At 38.6% G+C, this 21,399-nt stretch overlaps 1 protein-coding gene across 1 annotated transcript in view; it reads left to right on the forward strand.

Moving 5' to 3' along the window:
* Positions 1–4,609: 4,609 nt before the first annotated feature.
* LOC118745087 overlaps positions 4,610–21,399 on the forward strand; it is a 31,563-nt gene continuing 14,773 nt past the window's right edge. The window contains exons 1-2 of the mRNA XM_036478625.1: positions 4,610–5,041; positions 7,689–8,149. Of these exons, the coding sequence (XP_036334518.1) occupies positions 4,610–5,041; positions 7,689–8,149 (893 nt within the window). The remainder of the gene's footprint in view (positions 5,042–7,688; positions 8,150–21,399) is intronic.

A 21,399-nucleotide genomic window follows, 5' to 3' on the forward strand; every position in this document is an offset into this window, starting at 1 on the left:
TTTAGGGGTTTCAACCCCTTTTTTCTCGAAAACGTGACGTGATGGGAAGTTTTGGACCCCAGATTCGTGTTCAGCACGAAAAATCCGTTCGGAAACACCAGGTCCCGTCTTATTCGCAAAACCCTTGTAGACCAGTGCAATTATTGCATCAGCAATTATAAAGGATTCACCACATACAGTATTGGACATATCTATAGCACCCCCCTTTCAAAGCGATATTGTTTGCCACTTATGTTTAATGATTTGTTTTTAAGAATTTTCAATTAAAATACAGTTCATTCTCCAGCAAAACCCATATAAACCAATGCTTTAAACTTTTCAAAAGACCGCAAAAAAGTGCAACAAATTTTCACCCAAATTTCAAACTTTTTTCTCAGAAGCGGTAGACTTTTTTTGAATTCACAGTTTTATAGCCCATTCAATTTTAGTCTAATAATGTGCAAGTTTCAAGTGGCTAAAGGTTACCGTTGATTTTTTAGAATTTTTTTCGCCGAGGATGTTGCGGGTTTTTGCCATATAAAAATAAATTGTGTTTAGTCCATATATGGAAGCAAATGATAAAAAGTTTTAAGCTTGAGTTTATGTGAGTTTTGTGAGAGAATGAACTATATTTTAATTGAAATTCTTAAAAATAAATAAATAAACATGAGAGGCAAACAATATCACTTTGAAATGGGGGTGCTATTGTATTGGCCAATACTGTATATATACGAGTATACTACCTAGTAAAAGCGCATGGAATTGGCAGCTGTATGGCAAGCTTCACTTGCGACGGACGCTCATTTTCTGCTACGTGCCACTTACTGTATTAATGCGAAGAACTGCTGGCAGGCAAAAATGCCGCCACATAAATGCCTGTTAAAAGATATAGACGTAGAAGTGCTTGTGGCTGGCACATAGCAACCAGTTGAGGTTGCCTATACGCAGTGTAGTAGTGCTAGACGCCGAAAGATGTACAGAGATAATATTGATGCAGGTGAAATGTATGTATGTATGTACATAAGCATTCATTTAATACGTAGAAGCCATCGAAAAGTTGTAGCCCTGAAGAAGTAAAGTTAAAAACGTAAAGCATGCTGTATACTGCGATACTGAAAGTGGATTGGTGCGTTGTGTGGCACTTAGCTGGAGGCGAGAAAATGCATGGAAGTTATGTTAAATCGAAGCTTAACGCGTTTGAGCGACGACGGCTAGATTAAGCGAAAGGAAGAAAGGAGGATTGTGAATATTCAAATGAATGCAGTATACCTAAGATAAAATATATAATAAAAGTGAAGGCTGCCTATGACAGCTACTGATACGGGAAAGTATGCTAGTTTGCTGTTTTCACCTGCAGGGCATTCGGTGTATTGTTTTCGAGAATTTCGGTGGTGCTGTTAATTAAAGATATTTTTTTACACTTTTGAGGTTGTGGCAATTTAAGGCTATATTTTGCGAATGTGAATCCGTAAAGAGTGAAAGAGGAGAGAGAATTAATTTAAATATGCTTCGAAACTTTATGAGAAAAATAGTATGGGTTTGTTATCGAATATCATACCATGCTTCATAAGATTTTATGGATAAAATAAAAACTGAATATTTGCTGTTTATACTTTCTTAAATCTTCATATCAAATTATAAAGATTTGAAAACTAGCGAAAACCAAATTTTGGGAAAAGGAACGAAGATTCCTTTTATTTTTAAAGGCTGCATATGTTTACTATATTCATGTAGAAAGATGGTTCAGCGTTTGTTTTGTTTTTTAAATTCCTTATTTGAAAAAGAGTAGCCGGATGAAAGCCTAATAATGCTCCTTTTTACCCATAGAAAATTCTCAGCTACACTGTGATTTATTCATGACTAATGCCCTTCCATTACTGCTCTTGGCGCAGTTGTTTTTACTAAGTTCTTTTGAAAGCATATCTTCTGTAGGACAATCAGAAAAATTCCACTGACATTCGAAGCCAATTAAACATGATTGTAGCAAAGTCAAACCTGAACAAACAGTAAAATAAAGCAATAATGTGCCCAAGCTGTGGCTAAAGTAAGCCTGAACATCTCCCCTGACAAAGCTTCAAAGGGCAGACGGAGAATGTGCCTTTTTTGCCTTACAAGAGTGTGACATTTTAAGAAATGGACACACAATTTTATCACCGTTTACCTTTATATAAGAATCGAACAAGAAAAGAGAAACGGGCAATTAAAATGCGACATTTTTTGATATAAACGAAAACACCATTAGTATTATAAAAGGGCAATTCTGGCTAAGATAGTAGAAAGTCTTTCGTAAGACAAATGAAACACGGATGACAAGATAGTCCGAAAGACTTTTGTTATTCTAGCACAAAAGTCTTAGAAAAAAGCTCTCTTATTTACCACTTGTGGTGAAAAGCTTTTTTTAGAGAAAGCATTTATATATTACTTGGCTCACGTCGCTCCAGCAGTCGCAATGGCCGAGTGAGCAAAGGACAGGCGTGTAATTCGAAAGATCCGTGTTCGAAAACCTAATAGGCGATTTTTTTAATTTTTCAATTAAATTTTTATTTTTTTTTTATCTAATTTTCTTTCAATTGTTAGATTTTATTGTTTTTAAAGACAAAATATATGTATTTTAATGCTTGTATGTTATTGCTTTAAAAATAATCATATTTTTTTTTAGCTTCATGTAATTTTTATGATTTATTTTTTTTAATAAATATTTTTCGTTTTTAGTTTAATTTGCTTACCATTTTTAGATGTTATTGTTTGAAAAAGAAATATATTTATTTAATTTCATTTGATATTTAGAAATATATTTTATTTATTTTTTTGTTTTTAAATAATTTGATTTTGAATCGTCAATTTTATTTGCTTTTGATTTTTAAATTTTATTGTTTCAAAAAGAAAAGTATATTTTTTCATTTCATATAGTTTTTAGGATCTTATTTTATTATTATTTTTTATTTATTAAATTTTTTTTAAATTTAATTCTCTTTTAGTTTTTAGGTTGTTTTGTGAATAAAAGTATTTTTTTATTTATACTTTAAATACATAAATTAATAAATAAAAGGCGAACAACAAGCATAGCGCTAAGACCTCCTCGTTAGCGGATTTTCCAATAAGTCTTTCGAAAGACAATAAAAAGCTTTCAAGATAGTTGCCAGAATTGCACTGTAAATTTCTTTTTGAGTAGGGTTTTGAATCTTTTCTTTTTACAGCCTTCCAGTAAACTCTTTGCCTGACGCATTCCTAACGGACTATGCCAGTTTATGCCTAAGTGTATTCCACTCTTTCCAGAGCCCTTTATTAAGACTTAGTATTACGACTTTCTCAAAGGGGTGGCTCGAAATCAATTGCCTCTCTTGCTAGGCAGTCCGCTATCTCATTCCAGCTCGAAGGCGGATATGCTCCAGCTTACTTTTCTGCATAACTCTTGTCACCTACACTTTTTGCTTTTAAGATGGCCTACCAGCCTAATGTACCAAATGAATTTGCCAACGCACAGCACAAAGGCCCAGTGTAGGTAAACAAATGCACGAGCAAAAAGTAGATGACAAATATATTAGCAACCGGCTTACTCACTGCTGACGGCGGGATCGTTGGTGGGGAAGAAAATAAGACTATGCGATACAATAGAACGACCGAAATTAGGATATGCTACAAGAAAATTTATATGGGGAACGGCACCAACTATTAACATGTAACCAACTACAAGACACTACTAGGTTGAGCCAAAAATTGTGAAACAAATTAATGGATATCCAAGGGCGCTCAAAATATTACGAACGCACTCGCAATACTTCCTAAGCTGCCGAGGGTAACTGGGATCTGGGTGCGAGATGTTAAAAGAACGAGATAAGGAACACAATAGGATGGAATCTACCGACAACGCTATAAGCCAAATAAAGGAAACAATACAAAGGAGACTTAAGCTACGAGTTGGGCCGCTACCTACGCGCCGAACAGTGGAAGAGAAGAAATTATAAATGTGCTTCGATTTTGCTGAAAATTGTAACGTGGAGTACTTTTCCATAGGAATGAGTAAATATGAAAGAATATTGAATTTAGCTAGCTAGCTAGCCCACTACACTAGGGAGCGGATATGGTAAATTGTATCGAATTTCAGTGAAATTCGATTTGTAACAAAAATTTGTGATTGGCTACCAGACCCGCCTCATCTCTCCAAACTAGTGGGCGGGTTGGCAAAAATCCTCCTAGATATATCCTCCAAGCGGGTGCCGACTGGGCAATGGGCATCGCTGCGGGCACCGCTGCGGTCGGACCTACGCCGCAGCGGTGAAAGTAGGCGGGGCCTAGCTAAGGCCGAGGTATAAACTCTCCTGTCTCTTCTAGTGGCTCGCCCAAGGGGGGGCTGGGGTGGGCATACTTAGGCTATTTCTAGGGGGTACCTGGCGGTAGGTATAAAACGCCCCCCTAATCCAGGGTGTCATGCGTCACCGTGCCTATTGGATGGTTTGCAGTCAGGGGGGCTCTTCCGACTGTATTTTAACGGGGCCTCCCGGATACCTGTCCGCCTCCAGGAGTAACGGTGGACTTACCACAGCTCTGCTGTGACCGACCGTTCTTTCGCCCTTCCTTTATACACGGTCGCCGAACGGTTTCGGCTCAGTAGGCGACCAAAGAACCAGATATGAATACAAACAACAAAGAAGCCCCGGATCCCTGCACGGGTAAAAATGCCGCCGACGGACACGGCGTTATAAATAGTCAAGATAGATCTTCGGTAGCCGCTGGATCGGTCCCGAAGAAGCCTTCACGGCCATTTAAACTAGCGATTGAGCCCAGTGTTGGTAGCTGCAAACCCTCGGAGGGTAGCGAGCGACTGGCGACTGGGATGTTAACGAAGCCTACACGGCCGATGGATCTCTTGTGCCAGGCGTCCTCATCAAGAGCGGCAATGAGCACACCCCTTGAGGGCAGCTCTAAATCAGCTCCGGTTGGGGGCGTTACTGGCACCCGGGAGCCCTGCACGGGCAATAGGAATGCCAACCACAAACCCCCTGTGGGGTCGCAGTTGGCGAAGCATCACGCTCGTCCCAGTGGTCCAGGGACGATTAAACGGGTACGCCCAGCAGTGAGAGCGAAGCGGGTCAGAAGAACCGCTTCCAGGCTGCTGAAGAAATTCTGGGACAATCCGGTTCCCGAAAATATGAGGGATGTGGTTGAGAGGGCAAAGGGCATTCTCTCTGAAAGCCGGGAACGGACTCAGGAGAAGGGTGTCCTGAATAACCCTGAACCCACTCCCTCAGGTTCCAGGGAACTGCCCCCCAAAAGGCAGCAATCGGCAGATGATGCCGACGGCCCATTGAAGAGGACAAAAACCTCGAGCAGAAACAGCCCGCCAAACCCTTCACGGGTCCCTCGGGCTTTCAATGATGTGGCCAAAGACCATTTGGTTCTGGCTGTAATGGACAGGGGGCACCCAGAGGGAAACCTGACAGCCGAGAATTGGAGGACTGTCCTTGTAGGTCTCTGCCGGGTGTACAAGGAAATTATCCAAAGGAATCCTGGCCCTGCTCCTGTCATTCGCGACGCTGGCTTATACCAAGGCCGTATTAAATTGGTATCGTGCGCCGACGAAAGGTCGGCTCGGCTCTATAAGGAGGCCATATCTGCGATTGGGGAACTGTGGCCCGGCACGGACTTAGTGGCAGTGCATAGGGATGAAATCCCTTGCAGGGCGCGAGCCAGGGCATGGGTCCCGGAGGAACCCGCTATTCCGCAGGGAATTTTGGAGATTATCCAGATCTCCAACGACACACTACCAGCCCTCGATTGGAGAGTAGTGAAGGTCAGTGAGGTTAGGGAGCAACAACGTTATATTACCCTGGTAATTAACGAGGAATATCTCCCGACCCTCGCTGACTGCAATGGAGTCATAAGCTACGGCTTCTACTCCATCACTCTCAAAACCCAGAAAGGGAATGAGGGTAAAATTCCTGAGCCGGGAAGCACCGAGAGTGAACCCGATAATCTGCCACATGAAGAATTCTTATTTCGAGTAGGTCAGAAAACGCCTCGAGCGGTCCTGCCCCTAGCCAAGAAGTCCAGGAGGTTCCCGTGGTCCCTCGTCTGGCGGAGGAATGAGACTCGGCATCAGAATCGGAAAGCGATACGCAATCCGCTGCTGGAGACGGTGCTGATTTCGGCCAATGGACGAGGGATTTCGAGAACCTGTTCCTGGCATCGGAAACGGAGGACGCCGATGATACTGTTGTAGAGGTGTCCAAAGGGACCGTGCCAGGAGCTATGGATGGCGCCAACTCCTTAGAGGCTGTGGATGAAGGTCCCACAGATTAACCTTCACCACTCCAAAGCAGCCTCCGCAGCTCTGCTCCTGCACCTTAGTGACAAAGGGGAGGAGTTAATTTTTTTCCAAGAGCCCTGGGTCGTAAAAAACAGGGTCTGCGGACTCAACTCTGATGCTTACCAAATTGTGTCGGCCGCAGTGGCAGGTAAAATCAGAGCATGTATATTAATCAAGAAAACTATTTCTTATAATTTACTCACTCATTTTAGTGATGAGGACACGGTGAGCATCAATGTGGAGGGAAAATCCACCAAACTCTGGCTGGTCTCAACCTATATGGCTCACGATCGCCAAGAGTGCCCCCCTGCTCGGTTACTGGACGTGGTGAAAGAGGCCAATTTAAGGAAGTTTCCCGTCGTGGTAGGAGCCGATGCAAACGCGCACCACTCGTTATGGGGTTCTACCGATATCAACCCAAGAGGTGAGTTATTACTTGACTTCATATTATCTTATGATCTAGCTATTTGTAATATTGGTAGTAGACCCACCTTTGTTACCTCAAACAGGGAGGAAGTACTAGATATTACCTTAACGTCCAATTTTTTCTTGAAGAGTATTAGGTAATAGCATGTACTAAACGACCACTCATTCTCTGACCATATGTACCTATCATTCGAATCTCCGGCTCCGATTTTGTACAGAAACAAGAGACGTACCGACTGGACTATGTTTAGGACGGTACTATCGGAGTCTCTGCTCAACGACGCTTCTCTCGGTAGGCTCGGCTTACTGTTACCATCTGATGAAGCGGAGCCTCTATTCGCAAACCCTGCTTCTCTCGGTGAGTTAAGCTCATCGGAACAAATTGAAGAAGCCGTAGGTTGCATCACCAATGCCTGTAATACGGCCTTCTCTGCGTCCTGTCCAATTGTACTTCCGAGAGGAAAGAGGAAGCCACACTGGTGGACTAAGGAAATTGCCTCTTTAAGGAAGGAAAGCAGGAAACTCTTCAACGCTGCAAAGCGTAATGGTTCTTGGCCTGCTTACAAAGCAGCCTTAAAGAAATTTAAGAATGCCACCAGGAAAGCCCAAAGGGACTCCTGGAAGGATTATTGTGATAGCATAGAGGGACAATCGGAGGGTAATCGCTTGCGCAAAGTGCTTGCCAAAAATCCGACGAACCCAATGTTTATTCAGAAGGCGAATGGCGACTGGACATCATCCCAAGAGGAGATGCTTGAGGTTCTAATGAGCGCCCACTTTCCAGGGTGTACAGAGGAGCCTGGCGTCGCTCGCACAATTTCTGGACCCTCCTTAGAATGCATAGATTTTATTGATGTAGAAAGGGTAGATTGGGCCATAAGGTCCTTCCGGCCCTACAGGCATGGACGGCATCTTCCCTGCCGAACTTCGGGCAACGTGTGACATTCTATGTCCGATGCTTGTTTCAATCTAAAAGGCTTGTCTCAGACTTAGCTTCATACCCAAGGGATGGACACTGGCGAAGGTTGTGTTCATTCCCAAGGGCGGCAGACCATCCCATGTGAAGCCAAGCGACTTTCGACCGATTAGCCTTACATCTTTCTTCCTGAAGGTTCTGGAAAGACTACTGGAAGTGAAGATCCGAACAGAAATTGATTTAAGTAAATTATCTAGCTGTCAGCATGCCTATTGGAAAGGCAGGTCTGTAGACACAGCTTTGCATGGTATTGTCAGCACCATTGAAAAGGCATTAGCGCTTAAGGAATATGCATTAGGCGTATTCCTTGACATCGAGGGTGCCTTCAATAATGTTCTCCCAGAAGCTGTTCTCCGCGCCCTAACTAACCTCGGTCTGGAGTACCCTCTGGTAGAATTTGTTCATCGCCTTCTAGGCTGCAGAACTATATACTCGGAGATGGGAGAGGTATCGGTAACAAGGTATGCAAACCGCGACACCCCGCAAGGCGGTGTCCTCTCCCCACTCCTGTGGAATCTAACGGTGAATACTCTGCTACAAAGCACGGGCTGTCAGGTAGTTGCCTACGCTGATGATCTGGCCCTGACGGCGGTAGGTAAGCACCCCCAAGTTCTATGTGATCTGGTCCAAGGCGCCTTACGCGTTGTGGAAACCTGGTCCAAGGAATCTGGCCTTGGTGTCAATCCAGGGAAAACAGTCATGGTTCTTTTCACAAAGAAAATTAAAACCGTCCAGGTGCAACTTCCTTCCCTGAGTGGTGTTACCCTGGCCCTCTCGGAGGAAGTTAGGCACCTGGGCGTTGTATTGGACAGAAAGCTAACTTGGCGGCGCAATGTTGAAGAGCGTTGCAAGAAGGCTATAACTGCCCTGTATCCGCAATAGGAAAAAAGTGGGGCTTAAAGCCGCACATCGTGAACTGGATGTACACAGCAGTGGTGCGTCCCATTCTATTCTATGGCATCACGGTCTGGTGACCATCCGTGGACAAACTCACAATCAAAAGCAGATTAACAAAGGTTCAAAGGGTGGCGTGCATTATGATCACGGGGGCGTTGCCCTCAACGCCGACTAAAGCCCTAGAGACTTTGCTCCATTTTCTACCTGTGGACCTATATGGCAAACTGCAGGCAAGTTGTAATGCTGTTAGATTAAACGCGCTGATCAAGTGGAGTGATACAAGATTTGGACACTCTAGAATTTTGGAAGATCTTCCAGGAAACTTGACTACACAGTCCCACCTACTGGACTAAAGAATGACTTCCAAACAAGGATCCCCTCAAGAGGTGAGTGGGAGGAGGATTCAATCCTGATCCCTTATTCTGATTCAGCAGCCATCTACACCGATGGCTCCAAGCTAGATCTGAAGGTAGGAAGTGGGATATATATCGCAGGAACTCTCACTTAGCCTCAGTTTCCGTCTGCCAAATTACTGTAGCGTGTTTCAGGCTGAACTAACAGCAATCTACGAAGCTGCTAGATGGATGATCGATTCTCCTACTATTCTGCATTCAGTAACTATTTTTTCTGATAGCCAGGCAGCTATCAAAGCACTTAATTGTGACAAATCCTCATCGAAGATTGTCATGGAATGTAGACGTATTCTAAATGAGCTGGCAAGGAGCCACCTTACTCGAGTTGTATGGGTACCAGGTCATAGGGATATACCGGGCAACTGTGTTGCGGACGAGCTGGCTCGGAAAGGAACCCTACTGCCTGCGATCAGTACCGCTCGTAATGCGGGTATTCCGCTATCATCCTGCAAACTTTGGCTGCAGAATAACTTTATCGAACGGGCAAATGTGGCCTAGGTTAGATAAGCGTAGATCTCGCCCTCTCTTTCGTTTGGAGCGACCAATGCTCCGCCATGTTATCGGAATTCTCACCGGGCACTGCCTTATGGGAACCCACGCTGCCAGGATGGGTCTGCAGCCAAACGACTACTGTCGCAGCTGCCGCGATGAGGAGGAGATCGAGAGCGTGGAGCACTACCTGTGCCACTGTCCCGCCTTGGCAAGAGCCCGTCGACGCTCGCTCCTTCGCTATTCTTTCGAGTGTCTGGCTGAACTGGACTCGGCCAGTATCTACGATTTTGTGCGCTTTATCAGAGCTACAAATTGGTTCAATTTCAATATGGTATCACAATGGGCCCATGGAGGCCTAAGTGTGCCCTTTCCTGCGCGGATGAGGGCAGCCAGGATAACCTAACCTAACCTAACCTAAACAAGTGGGCGGAAATGAGAAATATTTTCCGATTTCAACGAAACTCGGTTTGTAAGGTACAAGTCGTTTTGAATAAAATCGGGTAGTATTTCCCATTCCCGCCCAGAAGCAAAAATAGAGCTTGCACGAAATATTTGCTATTTGGGAGGATCGTTCCCAGTCTATGCCAAATTAGAATACAAATTTCGGATAACTTGTGGGCGTGGCAGTTTACCGATTTTCACCGTATTTCCTAGCTTAATCCAAGTTACAAACCGAATTTCATTGCAATCAGATATCATTTAGCATATCCGCCCCCTAGTGTAGTGGGCGTGGCAGTTATCCAATTTTTACCGGTTTTCGTACTTTTTATTTGTTTGGTAAAAATGGTTCAAATAGCAATCTGTAGCAAAATCAAGATATCTACGTTTGCTACCCTTTCCTGTAACTTTTATAGGGATCTGGCAGTGTGAAGTGTTCAGTCTATGGAAGACTGACGACAATTAGTTTAAAGTGTACAAAGTATTTTTGCACCAATCACCCTGCACCGCACGGCACCGTAAGCTACTCATACTCTCGAGAAAACGTTACAAATGCATAATTTCTCAAAAATGTCCCTAACTCTGTCAGGACTAGGAAAAGTTATGAGGACATGATTTGGTGCCACCCTTGCATACTATTGAACTTGATATTGGAGTTGAGGACAAATCCAGTTTTAATCGATCATTCAACTTCCGTTTTTGAGCCGGGAAAATACGTATTCAAATCCCTATACTGAGCAAAACATCAACCCAAAATTGGTCAATATTGCCAAATTCAAACTTGAAAAGGAATCAATTTGATTTGTGGTTAATAATAACTATACCTTGGTTGTTGTTTTCAACAATTATTTGTTCCCTGCTGAAGTCTAGAAAAAGAAGTCTGATGAGGAGATGTGGTGATCTCCGAAATAGTGCTATAACTTCTACCGCTTAGACTTTGTTGCTTTTTCAATTTTTCCGAATAAACAATCGTGGTACAAAGCTCAATAAAAATATTAAAAGTAAAAAATTATTTGTTCACTTTAACCAAAGTTTTGGTTGTCGATTTTTTCGTTTGAATACGTTTATGCTCTGCACTTCACGGGTGTTTTTCATAATTCGGAGATACAAATCAAAATTTTTTATTATCATTTTAACACAGGGACCGAAAATAATCGTTATCATGAAGGATTTTTATTTAGAAATCATTGTATAATAGTTGTTTTATGATTTATATTTTTTCAATGAAAAATAATCGTTATTTTTTTATTAATATTTTTTCGATCATCTTAAATCGTTATATTATGATTTTTATTTTTTCTATCATTTTTAACCGTTACTTTATGATTTTTATTTTTTCGATCATTTTTAATCGTTATACTATGATTTTAATTTTTTCGATCAAATATAGAAGTTATTCTTAGTTTCTTAATGTGTTAACCGAATGTGCACAGATTTGACTTAAAAAACAGTTTAACAAGGCATATCTAAACAATCGGAGGTATGGAACATATACCTTATATAGCACCAATCTATTTGATTTTGACTGCTGTTTGATCGGTATGTAAACCGGTAACACAATTTAATGGGTTTAGCTTCTTACATAAAGGAGATAAATCGCAAAAACTGGTATCTGAACAATCAGTGGTACAGGAGATAGAGCTTAAACAGCATAGATTTTGACGATTTTTTCAGTAGACTGTGTAAATTTATCGGCTTTAGCTGTCCATACAAAGGAGTTTCACAGTAAAACCCATCAACAATCAGTTGTATGGAGGCAATAAATATGTTATAGTGACCCGATCTTTGTTCATTTTACTGTAAATTTTCTGTTGATAATGAGTGAAAATATAAATAAATAAATAATATAAATGGAGAAGTTATAACAAAAAATCTCATATCTGAACAATCAGTTATATGGAGGCTATGTGTTATAGCCACTCGCTCTTCGCCATTTTAACTGTAAGTTCTCTTTTGATAATGAGTGGCAACAGTGCAAAATTTCATGTTCCTATCTACATAAATGGCGGAGTTATAACGAAAAATCTTATATATGAACAATCAGTTGTATGGGAGCTATAGATTATAGTGACCCGATCTTTGTAATTTTCACTGTAAGTATTCTGTTGTAAATGGGTGGAAGTATTGCAAATTTCATGTTCCTAACTGCTTAAATCGAGGAGTTATAGCGAAAAATCTCATATCTGAAGAATCAGTTGTATGGGAGCTATATGTTATAGTGGTCCGATTATTCCGGTTCCGATAAATGATTAGTGCATTATAAAAATACACCCACCTACCAAATTTCATCCGGATATCTCGAAAACTGAGAGACTAGATAGCATGCAAACAGACGGACAGACGGACATGGCTAAATCGACGAAGCTCGACGTTCTGATCATTTAAGTGTACATTTCGATGGGTATATCTCTTCTAATTGTGGTACTTACAAACATCGGAGCAAAGTTATAATACCATTTCATGCTCATAAAGGTATAAAAATAGGGGTATACTTTTTCCAATATAGAACAATCCTATGGGTTGAGAGCATTACAAGTCTAACTTTACTGTTTGTGTACATATGCATGCCTTGTTAAACTGTTTTTAAGTCAAATCTGTGCACATTCGGTATACACATTAAAAAACTAAGAATAACTTCTATTTTTGATCGAAAAAATTAAAATCATAGTATAACGATTAAAGATGATCGAAAAAATATAAATCACAAAATAACGATTAAAAATTATCGAAAAAGTAAAAATCATAAAATAACGATTAAAAATGATCGAAAAAATAAAAATCATAAAATAACGATTAAAAATGATCGAAAAAATATAAATCATAAAATAACGATAAAAATGATCGAAAAAATAAAAATCACAACATAACGATTAAATTTTCATTTTTATTATAAAAATCATAACGGTTACGGTCCCTGTTTTAACAAGTTCCCTCTGACGGGATTAGCAAATAACAGCAAGCATCTGTAAGCACTCAGCTACAGCCGTTTTATAAATTTGTCTTTAAATGTTCAACTTGAATTAATTTTCTTCGTCATTTAATTTGGTTCTAGACTTTACAGATGCTTTTTCGTGATAAAGAAAAACCAAAAATATAAAAAATAAAAATTATGTATCGCGCTGACGGTATTCGTACTGCTGGAAACGTTCAAAAAATCAAACTATAAGTTGGTTGAAAAAACCATTGTGCTTTTGGTCCAGTGTAAGTAAATTTTTTTTCATACAACACCGACTTCCTTGTTCCTTTGATAATTTATAATTACAGCCTAAAGCCTATTAGTAGACTTGTTTAGAGTCAAGTCGACCACTAAGTTAGATATTTCCACACGTTTCAAATTTAGGACTTTCTCCCACTCTCAGACCATCGAGCCTCAGTGCCAGTGTTGTTTGTGCTCGATCAATTGGCACTGTCCTATTAATTTTGAAAACAACCAATGTGCCGCGATAAGAGAAAAAGGCGTCGTCTCTTCCTCTTATCTACTTTACTACGGCCGGAATCGTTTTGGCGCGAACACCCCTAATGGATACTTTTCCCGAATGTGTTAGCACATCGCCGACAATGACAATTAGTACAATTAGTTGCAGGTAGAGTTTGCTGCTATCGGTTGGAGTGAAAAGAAATAAGGGTAAGACTCTACTTTAAATATCATATAAGGGGTTAGGTTCTGTTTATGTCGCTGGGAATAGAGCTAGCATAAGCGAGGACCCTAGCTGCTCCATATCTCAAAAGGTATGAATTTACCTTTTCCAAACACTCTGTAGCAGTGCTAAGCAAATCTCTTTTGTTGAACTGCTCTATGATGATATGAAGAGGCTGCCGTCTTGCATACAAAGGCGATTGTCTCACCATTGGCAAGAGTAGTTTTTATACCCAAGCTTCCGCCACATAAGTTAATATTGGCTGTACTATATAAGGATCTTGAGACTATATTCCCAGAAGTTTCCTGTCAGACGCATGTGCATCATTCAAACTTTCGAGGCCTTGGATGTGGTCGCCTCCACTTGGCACTTCCAAATAAGTTTGGAGTCTAGGATTAGTCCCTGAAACCCTCCAAATTTATGTCCCGCATTCCCGCTAGGGATCTTTTCCTAGTGAATGAAACTTGGCACATCATCCTTTCGTTAATCTTTAGCGTCTTTGGCTAATATCGCAGAGGGTGCTCTGAAACTCTCCTCTTTAAATGTCGTCCACATTACCTAAAAAACCGACATAAGTTGTCAGAGAGAAGTTGAAGTAGTTCATCTAATATTAGGCTCCTCGGGCGAGGATATAGTGCCCCGTGACCGCAGCTACTGTTTCCTACACTTCGCTTGCAATAATTTCTGAAAACTTTTTACAAAATTTCAAATATGTCACTAAGCCCCATTCGCCGTGCTGATGACAATGATTGCGTAGTTATGTGCATTAGGGTGGTCCTTAAAAATCAAATAGACGATTTTTATCAGTCTCTCCTCCTCAATCGGTAAAGCCACGGTCAAACATATATAAATTTTGGTCCCGATTGGTGTCGGTTAAGGTGTGTCGCACAGGGTGATTTTAACCGCCTTATTTTGGCGGTTCTACTCGACCAATTGTGAAACCAGGAAACCCATTGGAAAATTATTTTTAGATGAAGAGAGTTTCCATGGCTTAAAAATTCGTTGAAAATTACTGCCACAATCGTCGTTTAAAAACTTCCGTATTTGTGTTGTTGCAACCTGTTTAATTTAACTTGTTTTTGCATTTCCTTTTACTTCGTATTTAAAATTAAATTTTGTGATAAAGGTAAATGTGATGATGAAGAAATATATGATAACGATTAAGACAAAAAAGTGAAGGCAAAATTGAAGATAAAGACGAAAGTAAAAACATTGGGAAATACATAAGAATTATTGAAACTTTTGGATAAGTCAAAAAATAATTAGTTATCGAAAGTTATCAAATTACTGATATTTATCGCATCAGCGAAGTTCATAGTTATCGAAGTTTCTAGAGTTAGCCACGTTTATCGCAACATATCAAGTTATTCAAATTGATCAATGTGTATTGAGTTGTCGGAATTTATTTGCACAGAAAATTAGTTGTCAAAATTTACGGATAGCTAACGGGCTATAAAAAAATGGATGGGTTTATCGGAATTTGTCAAGTAATGACATTTATCAAGTTCTCTAAATTTATTGAATTATCATTATTTATAGTGTTAACGAAATATATCGAGTTATCATACTGCATAGAACTCCTCCAACTTATCGAGTTGTCGATATTTATTGATTTACTGAAATTTGTCGATTTATCGAATGCCAGTTTTAAATTTTTTAAATATATAGAATTTATGGATAGCTTTCGAAAAACGTGGAGCTATCAAAATTAACCGAGTTATCGAAATTTATATAGGTATCCAAATCTTACCGATTTATCGACTTATATAGAGATATATACATTTTTGAGTTATCAAAATTTATGGTTCCTTTGAAATTTATCGAAATAAGTCGATTTATCGAATTTTGTTGAGCTATCGGATTTTAGTGTTTTTAGTGTTTTGAATTATCAACATATATCAAATTATCGAATTTTGTTGACAAACTGGAATGTATCTTGTCAGGTCATGCCTAAATCCAAATTTCTTAAAAAAACTAAAAAAAACGTTCGAATTTCGATATTAACTGGCACTCTTAGTACTTATATATAAAAGTTGCACACCTTTTCTCTTCATTACCCATTGACTGCGAGTGATTCTGACACTTGTAATTCGATTCGTTTATTTAGTAATTTGTTGGAATGCTGTTGCTAACTGTCGACGCACAAATTGTGCTCCACTTGTTGTTGTAAATAACACTTGTACGTTTAGCTGTTGTTTTCGAGTTGAACATTCAGTCTGCTTTTGCTCATTGCAATCCGTACTCGACATAGATAAAGCTGATAATATACTAACTATGTGCGTATGTAGAGAAGCTTTCATTTATACATATGTGTGCTCCTTTTAGTATCATTGTTGTTGACAAGGAAAAAGTTTCGATTTCTTACAATTTACTTGTTTGCATAATAATCGAAGCGGACTTGTCGTAGCGATACGCTTCGCAAAACAACAAGAATGCAGTGAACATAAAATAAAAATAAAAATAAAAATAAAAGAAACTTAGAAAAGCAAGCAAGTTAAAGACAAAATAAAGTGTCGCACTATGTTTATAGTTACACGTGTTCAAGAGAGCGGTGGCTTGGAAAACGGAAGGCATGGAAGCGAAAAGTAGTTAGTAATGAAGCTAGACAAGAACAATAACAACAAAATATAAATACCAGTTGATTACATAGAATCGAAACTGACAACAGCAAGTTGTTGACAACTCAGCGGATTAAAAGTGCGATAAGTTTCAGAGAGTGATGGCTGTGGATTAATGCGTATGAGTATATAGGAGGATGCAGTAGGTGTTTGTGAGTTATCATTGAATATATGGATATTTGTAAAAATTTATGTAGGCTTGTGTGCGAGTGAGTACGACAGAAGATATTAATTGGATTTAATTGTGTCGCTTGCTTACTTCTACTTTACTGGCAGGTGAAAGTGTGGGATGTGAACGGTGTACGACAGGTTGTATGAGTAACTTAATTGTTGGATATACATATATTAGAGGGCCGCATGAATGCATTCAAAACGACTTATGAATTATTCATATACAAAACGAATAAATGATTTTGGCTTCCAATTTTTTTTGAATTTGAGTGAATAGCTGTTCTGATATTTGTGTCGACAAATTGAATAAATTGAACTGAAATAAATGACAATTTTTTGTATGAATATCCAAAAATATTTTTCTATGCACATATGTGCAAACATATATATGTATGTATGTATGTATTGCTGCGCTCCTATTACATACGAAAAAACTTGTTTGTAGAAAAAAACTTTTACCGAAATTAGTTTGAATGATTTCACTGTTTTCCATTCATTCATTCACATTCTTCCATTTGAAGGTAGAAAATTTAAAACAAAATGTGTATTCATAATTTACAAAATTCCAAACGCTGAGTGCTTTGTATGTAAAGTAAAATATTCAAACCTACTGTACTCTGTTTGTCTAGAAGTTTGAATGAATTCATGCAGCCGTCTAATATGTATGTATGACTAGTTACTACATATTTCAATACTTTTTCAATAAAGAAATAAATTTGCTTAGTCAATAAGAACATTATTGCAGCTTAAAAAATATTTTGTTAAATTTTTTGACAAAAGGCTCTGGAGCAGGAGATTCATAGGCTTTCAAACTGATTTGCCCTTTCGGTGAATAGGGGGAAGTCAGAAGAAATCCTTACTATTCGTATAAATTCGAAAACGAGTTTCTTTGTTTGTTTCGCTTTCACCCAACCGATCATTATGAAATTTTTTATACTGGTGTCATTTAGCCCAACTTAAAATATAGGATAGCTTCATACAAACGGAATTTTTCATACAGCATAGATACATATCCATGGAAGTATTTTTGGTACAGCACTGGAACTTGGTATGAAGATGTATACATATAATAAAATTGTAACAGACCAATGCCTGTACAGACATTATAGATATTAAAGAAAATTAATATGGGAGTCTTTTTTAGAACAACAGAAACCAAATCATAAAGTTTTAGAATATTTGAGGAGGGTTGCCACCTGGTTGAAAAATTTAATTCAATTTAATTGATAAAACTGATGAAATATTACAATATGGGTATCAAATTAAATAGGGTTACGAGAGCATACTGCGGAAATGGGTTGCCACCTCTTTGAAAATTTAAATTCAATTAAATTGAAAATATAAGCTAAATGGTGCAATATTGGTATCAAAAGAAAGTATTTGAGAAATATTTGAATTAAATTATTTTAAATTCGCACACACCCTTCATAGGGCCTGCAAAATATTATTGTTTTGTTGATTTCTCTTACAACATCTAACCATAAGTTAATATTGTAATATTTTTAAAGTAGGAATACCTTTTTAGATTACAAAAAATGGGATTTACGCTTTTTTATTGAAGATAAGTATACGATATTTGAATATTTTTTGAGAAAATTATTCACTTGTTTTTAACTAGCTTAAAAGCCTACCTAAAACTTCGACCTGGAATACGCTGGCGTGGTTTCCCAGCTGCATGTGAAATAGTTATTCATAGCTCGGTTTAAAGTAGTAAGACTTATTCTCTTAACATACCAAGCAAATTTTTATACCTTCCATTAACATGACATGGTATCAAAACTTTGGTCCGATGTTTGTAAGAATAAAAACACATAAACCTATGGAAATGTATACTTATATGATGAGAACGTCGAACTGAGCCGAGTTAGCCATGTCCGTCTGTTCGCCTGTTTGTATGCAATCTGCTCCCTCATTTTTCGAGATATCCGACCGAAATTTGGTGGTGAGTCCATTTTTATAATGTATCAATCATTTGCCGGAATCGCAAAAATCGGACCACTATAACATATAGCTCCCATACAACTGATTGTCAGATATGAGATTTTTCGTTATAACTCTTCCATTTATGCAGCAGTCGGTATAACCAACACATATTTATTTTCACAAATACATCCAAACCAACTCGCGAGTCAGACGCACAGTGTTTGCAGCCTGATTTTGAATTAATCCGAGGCGATTGGAAGAGAAGTCTGCCATTCCTATAGGACTATATTACTATAGTCCATTGTCAGTCGACTGCTTTCTTTATTAAGGCCTCTAATGAGTTCCTGGGAGAACGAATCTTCGCCAATAGACGCCTCTTGTAGAGGCTACCACTGTCGCAACCTTTAGAGGGATGTGCCTAGAGAAGCTTATACGATTAAGCTTCCAAAGACTGTCTGGAATTGTTTGACTGATTGAAAGAGTAATCAGTGCTCTTTTGTCTGAGTAAGGCAGCCTCACTATTTAGCAATGTCAATGGATATGCCGCCAAGAGTCGTGTTAAGAGTAGAAGTGATCCGCTGTATTTCGAAGCTGACTATTTTCTGCTTAGTTTCTTACTGAACCTTAAACCAGCCCAAACAAAAACTGTAAATTCCACACACGGTTTTAAGGGCGCTGATAAAAATTTTTAGCTCTTAAAAAGTTAAGGAAGGATGATAATGCAGCTAGCAAGAGCTAAATATAAGAAAATCGCATTAAAAAGTTATGTTGTTTTTATGTCTGTATGTAGATGGATAACGCGAGAGCACAGGAAATACATAAGATGGAAAAAAGTCGTAAAATTTATAAGTATAAATAGCTGAACTCAAGCGTAAGTAGGACTACACACACACACACACTTACTCAAACTTGTGGTAAATATACTCAAACATTAACAGGTAGAAAAAGTTAAGTATATGAAAAGGAAATTCACAGCCATTTGCGGCAGACTCGCAGCACACATTATTAACTAACACACTCATACGCGCGTATCGTGCCACAAATGTGTGTACATATGTATGCCAGTAGGTATATGCGCGTACATGAGAACATGCCTGCGAACAGCTTAATTAAAACTTTGGTAAATTTATTTAGGAAGAGATTATGTGTGTCAGTTTACAGGCACGTGCTATAGAATGAAAATGATTTGGCGTAAACACGGCCGCCAGCTTTAGGCGATATTGCAAGATTCTGCGCTAAGCATAGTTATAGGTGCGCGAAAGAGAAGTAGAGATTGCGAATTTTGCAATTTGGTTATTTATAAAAAAATTTAAGTTGACGTTATCTTTGCAGAGGTTGGACACTTTCAGGCGTTTTTTATGAACTCCGCGTAATTTTCGTTTACCAACGATATCACGTTCTGGTGAGAGTTTCTCCCGAACTCGGCAATAGACCCATTCGATTTTTAGCTTACCTTTCTATATCAGGTTTATACCGTAGACCAGAGGTAATTCAATTATTGCAAGCTTGGTATCACAATAGGATGTGCCAATCTGTAGTACCTTACACTTTGACGTGATATTTTCATCAGTATCATCAGGCTTTATTGCGTTCAGAACTTCCAATTCATCCGTTGGTTCATCCATGCCTATACTTCGATGGTGGCTTCCTTTTTGAAGTGAAACTTCTTTAGCCGCGGTTGGTTGGTTAGGAGTAAATTGGCAAATTCAATGGAAATTGTTCACGGAAATGGTGCAACGGAAATGGTGCAACGGAAATAGTGCAACAGAAATGATGCAACGGAAATGGTTGTAGCTGAAACAAGTGCATCTTGAGTGGCTGCACATGGTATGAATTTAACAAAAACTTGCTAATAAAATGTTAAATAATAACACATGGAAAAGGACGAATACAAGAATGAAAGTAAAGGTGAGTACGTACATAGATAAAGAAAAGCATAAAGGCAAAGGTAAAAATAAAAACAAAAACAAAGATGCGTAAAGATAAAAGCAAACATGAAGACCAAGGAAAATTTAAACACTTTACTTATATGAGGGCACAGGTGAGGGGAATAAGTAGATGAAGAAAATGATAAACATAAAAGTAAAAACAACGATAAGTATAAAGAAAAAGATGTGGATGAGGGTACCGATAAAAGTATAGGATGAAGATAGAGGAAGAAATATCAAAATAAAGATAATTATAGAGAAAAGAATATAGATAGAGACACAGAGACTCAATATTTTTATCGGTTCCTTTTGTCGATATTTTTATCGACTTTGTTATCGAAATGTTTTCCGATGTTTTTTTGTTGTCAATAGTTTTGTCGATATTTTTATCGATCTTGTTATCGATACTTTCGGAACATCATAATAATCGATATTTTTATCGATATTTATATCGATATTTTTATCGAATTTGTTATCGATAATATTATCTATTTTATTATCGATATTGTAATCGATATTTTTTGTCCATATTTTTACCGATTTTGTTATCGACATTTTTATCAATTTTCTAATCGGTTTTTGTTATCGATTTTGTTATCCATTATTTATAGATGTTTTGTCGATTTGGTTATCGATTATTCATCGATTTTGTTATCGATTATTTATCGATGTTTTTATTGATTTTCTTATCGATTTTGCTACCGACATTATTGATTTTGCTATCGAAATTTTTATCGAATTCGTCATCGATTTGGTTATCGATATTTTTATCGGGTTTTTATCGATATTTTGTTGGATATTACTATCGATTTTGTTATCGATAGAGTATAAAGATAAAAACTAAGATAAAGGAAAACTTTTCCTCTTTGGTTGTTGTTGTTTCCGACAGGGTGGGTGTATGATGTATTATGGAACGAATTTCCGTCATCCCTTGTCAAATTTGGTTTGGAGACAAACCGGTTTCGGCGTTGTGCCATCTTCAGTGTCATTTTTCGTTCTGCATAATTTTTGTTGGTTGCTCGTATTTATACTCCTTGTTAACTACCTCTTTCTTTTGTTAGGTACGTCTCTTTAGTTTTGCAGTGTTTGCGGTACTCAATAGGTAGATGAATTGTTTTGGCTCGTTTTTGACGGCAGGTAGAAGTCCGTGGTTTTTACCCCCTTTGTTTTTGCAGTCGGTGTATTCCCTTCCA

This window comes from Rhagoletis pomonella, unplaced genomic scaffold (assembly GCF_013731165.1).
Source record: "Rhagoletis pomonella isolate Grant_MI unplaced genomic scaffold, Rhpom_1.0 Rhpom_scaffold_00008, whole genome shotgun sequence".
NCBI classification, from domain to species: domain Eukaryota; kingdom Metazoa; phylum Arthropoda; class Insecta; order Diptera; family Tephritidae; genus Rhagoletis; species Rhagoletis pomonella.